This window comes from Procambarus clarkii, unplaced genomic scaffold (genome assembly GCF_040958095.1).
Source record: "Procambarus clarkii isolate CNS0578487 unplaced genomic scaffold, FALCON_Pclarkii_2.0 HiC_scaffold_100, whole genome shotgun sequence".
Classification (NCBI taxonomy): Eukaryota; Metazoa; Arthropoda; class Malacostraca; order Decapoda; family Cambaridae; genus Procambarus; species Procambarus clarkii.
In genome coordinates, this window is record NW_027189133.1 from 661780 (window position 1) to 667629 (window position 5850).

The 5850-nt window shown below is 37.1% G+C and overlaps 1 protein-coding gene across 1 annotated transcript in view; it reads right to left on the reverse strand.

The window, feature by feature from the left end:
- LOC138360192 (uncharacterized) overlaps nt 1–5476 on the reverse strand; it is a 7336-nt gene extending 1860 nt beyond the window's left edge. Inside the window, exons 1-2 of the mRNA XM_069320136.1 lie at nt 4978–5476; nt 1827–1933 (exon numbers count right to left, since the gene is read on the reverse strand). Of these exons, the coding sequence (XP_069176237.1) occupies nt 1827–1871 (45 nt within the window). The 5' untranslated portion in view covers nt 1872–1933; nt 4978–5476. The remainder of the gene's footprint in view (nt 1–1826; nt 1934–4977) is intronic.
- Between the last annotated feature and the right edge of the window lie 374 nt (nt 5477–5850).

Consider the following 5850-nt stretch of genomic DNA (forward strand, 5'->3'; position numbering starts at 1 on the left):
TGAGTAACTTTTGCTTTTGTTTTATTTGTACCTTAAACATAACACTGAACAATCAATTATGTGCCACCCCACCTTCCTTCATCTGCAAAAAAACTAATCAAAAGACATATGTACAAGGCTAAAAAAATTCAGCAACACTTACCATACTCAGGCTAAAAGAATTAAGCAACACTTACCATACTCTTTTTATATTCACTGTTAACTTTTAGCTCATGTGACAGACTTTCCACCTGCTCAACAGTTTCAAGTGGGGATGGAAGAATGTCTTCCAGGATTGGTATATCTCCATGTGTTTTTGACATATGGGTTTCCGTCATTTTGACAATATTCAGGATATCCCCTGATAAAAATGTCAATTTTGATAATTCCTTCATCACGTATTCCATTATGCCAAAACCATAATCATAATCATCTGTATCAAACCTTATTACAGGTAAAACCAGTAGGCAGTCTACTGTATTTTATCAAACCGTTATTAGTATAATAGATCTCGTAATAATTTTGCAAAAATAATGGCATTTACTATTTTTAAAAGATTATTAGCAAATTTACACAAATGGTGCATTCGGAAGACAAAACCAATTTTTCACTTTTGACAATTGAGCACCTGCTACATCCAGATTCTAGGGAGGAAAGGAAGGACGATCTTACTGGATCCCATAGCCTCTCCGAGGCACAAACCAGGCTTTTACACAAACCCCCCCCCCCCCTGCACCCGAGCTTTTTAAAATAGTAAATGCCACTATTTTTGCAAAATTATTACGAGATCTATTATTCTAGAGAATAATGCATATAAATGCATATATGCATATAAATACAAAAGTAAATCAAATCTTATCCTTGTATAATATACAAGCTGATGTGAGATCCCTGTCTACAGGTGGACTGGAACTATTATCCAGTAGGCAGTCTACTGTATTTTATCAAACCGTTATTAGTATAATAGATCTCGTAATAATTTTGCAAAAATAATGGCATTTACTATTTTTAAAAGATTATTAGCAAATTTACACAAATGGTGCATTCGGAAGACAAAACCAATTTTTCACTTTTGACAATTGAGCACCTGCTACATCCAGATTCTAGGGAGGAAAGGAAGGACGATCTTACTGGATCCCATAGCCTCTCCGAGGCACAAACCAGACTTTTACACAAACCCCCCCCCCCTGCACCCGAGCTTTTTAAAATAGTAAATGCCACTATTTTTGCAAAATTATTACGAGATCTATTATTCTAGAGAATAATGCATATAAATGCATATATGCATATAAATACAAAAGTAAATCAAATCTTATCCTTGTATAATATACAAGCTGATGTGAGATCCCTGTCTACAGGTGGACTGGAACTATTATCCAGTAGGCAGTCTACTGTATTTTATCAAACCGTTATTAGTATAATAGATCTCGTAATAATTTTGCAAAAATAATGGCATTTACTATTTTTAAAAGATTATTAGCAAATTTACACAAATGGTGCATTCGGAAGACAAAACCAATTTTTCACTTTTGACAATTGAGCACCTGCTACATCCAGATTCTAGGGAGGAAAGGAAGGACGATCTTACTGGATCCCATAGCCTCTCCGAGGCACAAACCAGGCTTTTACATAACCCCCCCCCCCTGCACCCGAGCTTTTTAAAATAGTAAATGCCATTATTTTTGCAAAATTATTACGAGATCTATTATACTAATAACGGTAAATAAATAATAAATAGTAAATAAATCAAAATCAGTTACATTATTTTATCTTATTCATAGCATAAATGTTCTCGAAGATTACTAAAAAGAAATTGAATTAGACTACAGCAAATTGGCAAACTTTACCTTGTATCTGTTTCCACCGAGTTTGTTTGGGGCGTTCTTCAACATATCAGCAATACTTGTCTCAACATCTCTTTCAGTTGCATTAGTGTGGGTGTTGATACAGGCTTCTGGAAATTTATAAGAATTAATTAATATATATAATTATAATTCACTTTGCTATTCCCCATTCCACAGTCCTCTCGTCCTTCCCACTTCCCTGTCCCCACATCATCCCCACTATTCCCACTTCCCTGTCCCATCGTCCTCCTTACCATTTTCCCCTCCCCTGTCCTTCTTCCTCCCCCACCATCTCCCATTCACCTGTCCCTTTGTCCTCCCCAGCATTCCCCTGTCCCCACCATCCCCAACTCCCCAGTCCCCTCGTCCTCCCCACCATTACCCTCTCCTCTGTCCCCTCGTCTTCCCCACCATACCCCCCTCTCGTCCTCCCCACCATTCCAAACTACCTCATCCGATGCATTCTATAATGGTCTGATGCTTCCATCAGAAAATTGGGAACATCAAATGATCTGATATTCCCATCACTGAAAAATAAGAACAGCTAAAAAAATGAAATGAAAAAAATAAAAAAATAAACTATACTCATGAAATGAACAGTATGGTAAACAACACAGCTCAATTTCAATGCAATGTCACACAAAATTATTAAATCGAAATGAAAATAAATTGAAATCTATGAAAATTCAAATTATCAATACAATCGGAAATATTGAAATAATATCGCAACATAATATAGTGTGGGTTGCTCTTACGTGCAACAGACGGTGCTGTTTTTCAAAAAAGGCATGGTTTTACCTGTCACAAGTGTGGCATCTATACTTATACTCACGAAATGAACGGTATGGTAAACAACATAGCTCAATTGCAATGCAATGTCACAATAACATTTAATAACAATAATAACAATAACATTTAAATATACTTTAAGATATAATCTAGAAGAAAATAAGAACATTGAAACGGTTCATGAACTCGATTTCAATAAAGGACACTATGGGGAACTTTGAAAAACAGTTAATGAGTATAATTAGACAGACTTGTTGCTAGGCAGAGGAGTAAATAATGAGATATATGGCAAATTTTGCAAAATATACGGCACACAAACATTCATACCCAAACAAAGCAAAATGCTAGGTAAGAACAAAGCAGTTGGCCCGTAGGGGAAAGGAGATACCCACAAGACTGGAATACAAGTCATTAACAAGCACACAAGTACTACACTACACAACAACCGCACTACTACCAGAACTGGACGAATCACTACCAAAACAACACATTGCACATCACTACCAAAACAACACAACACAACACAAGCATTGGCAAAGAATTATAGACCAGTTGCACTAACATCCCACATAATAAAATTATTTGAGAGTGATCAGGAGTCAGATTACTAGTTTTATAGAGACCAATGACCTCCACAATCCAGGCCAACAAGGATTTAGAGCAGTTTCTATGATCGAGCCACTGAGATCTATAAAGAATTCTGATCAAGAAAGAGATCTAGGGGTGGTTTTAGATAGAAAACTATAACCTGAGGATCATATTAAGAACATTCTGCGAGGGGCCTATGCTACACTTTTTAACTTTAGAATTGCTTTTAAATACATAGGTCAAAAAGTTTTAAAAGTTTTAAAAGTTTTTTAAACCTCTCGTGTATCATGAGTGTGTTAAAGCATCAGATGGTGCATTCAGATGATGAATATTACCTAGTTCCTTCATCTGGGAAGAATGAACACATATTGGTGCATTCGGATGATAAAAACTAACTACTGTAGTTTAATTGATCAACAGACTGTATATCATATGCAGACTGTATGTGGATCTGCGGGCCACTCCAAACAACAGCCTGGTGGACCAAGCTCCACCAGGGCTAAAGCACAAAGTGATATAGATGTGATAGAGAAACTAGGTCAAATGGAGGAGTAGGTCTGTATATTAAACAGCACCTGACGTGCACAGAGCTACTAAACTCAATGTGGTGGTAGAGTGGTGGGGGGGGGGAAACATTGCAGAAAAAAACAAAAATACAATTTGGTCAACAAAACAGCATTGTTTAAAATAGAAGACATGGGTTGTCATTTTGGGGGTAAGGTAGGTTACATTGAGTTAATTAGTTAGTACTTAGTTTTTATCTTAAACTGGTTGGGAGAGGTACAGTGTTGCTGTGCTGGTGAAAGAACACCTAAAGGTAAATTAAATAATGATTGCGAATCCACAAGAAGTTGACATAATATCGCTAGAGATCTGCAATCAGGATGATAAACTTTCCTTAAAGAATTTGACAAACACTTGCTGATAGGACATGAAGTAAATGAAATGTATGTCAAGTTTTGTGAAATATATGATATAAAGCACAACAAAATTTGTACCAAAGGAGAGATGCAGAACTAGGAAAAGGGGTTTGTTCAACAGAAATTGCGAGAGGGCCTGAGACCCAAACACACACAAATGGAATCAATATATAGCAAGAGGCCAAACCCCCAAACATACAAGCGATGCAAAGATGCGAGAAACAGCAGCAGCATTAAGGAGAGGGACTTAAGGACCATAAATAAAGTGTGAAAATAAACTCGAGTAAATTTTTTTAACTACTCTCGACAGTGAAGAAAAACAAATATTCAGACGATTTGTGTTAGAATCATTAATCTTACACTTTCGGTCATATTCAACAACACAAATACATACACACACATTCCTGTTGCTGTAGCAAGTGAAGAATTACACACACAGATCACAATAACGTGATGCATCAAATGAACAAATCCACAAGGGCCGTGACGAGGATTCGAACCTGCGTCCGGGAGCATCCCAGACACTGCCTTAATCGACTGAGCTACAACAGGGTAAAAGGGTTGAAACCGAAGTTCTACTGAACTTACTGGATCCCATAGCCTCTCCGAGGCACAAACCAGGTTTTTACACAACCCCCCCCCCCTGCACCCGAGCTATGTCAACAGGCCGTTCTCCCTCTTCGCCCTTCCGAATGCACCATATCAGTAAATTTTTTAATAATCTTTTAAAAATAGTAAATGCCACTATTTTTGCAAAATTATTACGAGATCTATTATTCTATAGAATAATGCATATAAATGCATATATGCATATAAATACAAAACATAAATACAAAAGTAAATGTAAATAATTTTACCTTGCACCTAGATCCACCAAGCCTGTATGGCGCGCGTTTCAGTACTTCGGAAATCTAGAACTATCTTGAATCTCTAATCTGCAATGAAACAATACATATTATTGCACTTACCAAAACATGGATGAATGTAGAAAATACAGAACTATTAGCTGAATATCAAATAAATGGATTTAATCTATTTCACACAGATAGATATATTACACCGTGTATATTAGGTAATACCTAACATACACGCCTCCACACACACTACATTTGAAATGTAGTCTCAAAAAGACTACATTTCAACAGCAAAAATTACTCCATAAAAAAATAATTAAATTATTGACCAACATGAGAGAGGGTTAGCCAACATGAGGGTTGTGTTGATTGCCTGAAAATATTTAAATTGTGTAATGTATTGAATGGCATTTTTCAAGTTACAACATTTTTTAAATTACTGAACTAGGTTCTAGGCTTTGCTAGGCTTAATTCAATTATTACAGATAAGCCTAACCTAGCCTAGAACCCAGTGGGTTTTCTTCCTATTGGGGAGTGTTGTACATGCCTCGCCTCCACATACACACTAGCACAGCCAGGCCTCGCCTCCACATACACACTAGCACAGCCAGGCCTCGCCTCCACATACACCAGCACTGCCAGGCCTCGCCTCGCCTCCACATACACCAGCACTGCCAGGCCTCGCCTCCACATTTAAACCAACCAAGCCCACAAATACGTTAACATGGACCAGCATTACACCGTCTAACATACTCTGTCAGATGTAACAACTAAATTTGTGAATTCAAGACCAAATCTATTGTATAACACAGTGTTAGTACGAGAAAAACATTACTTACATTCGAAGCCGTGTTTTAAAATGGCGGCGGTCTTGTA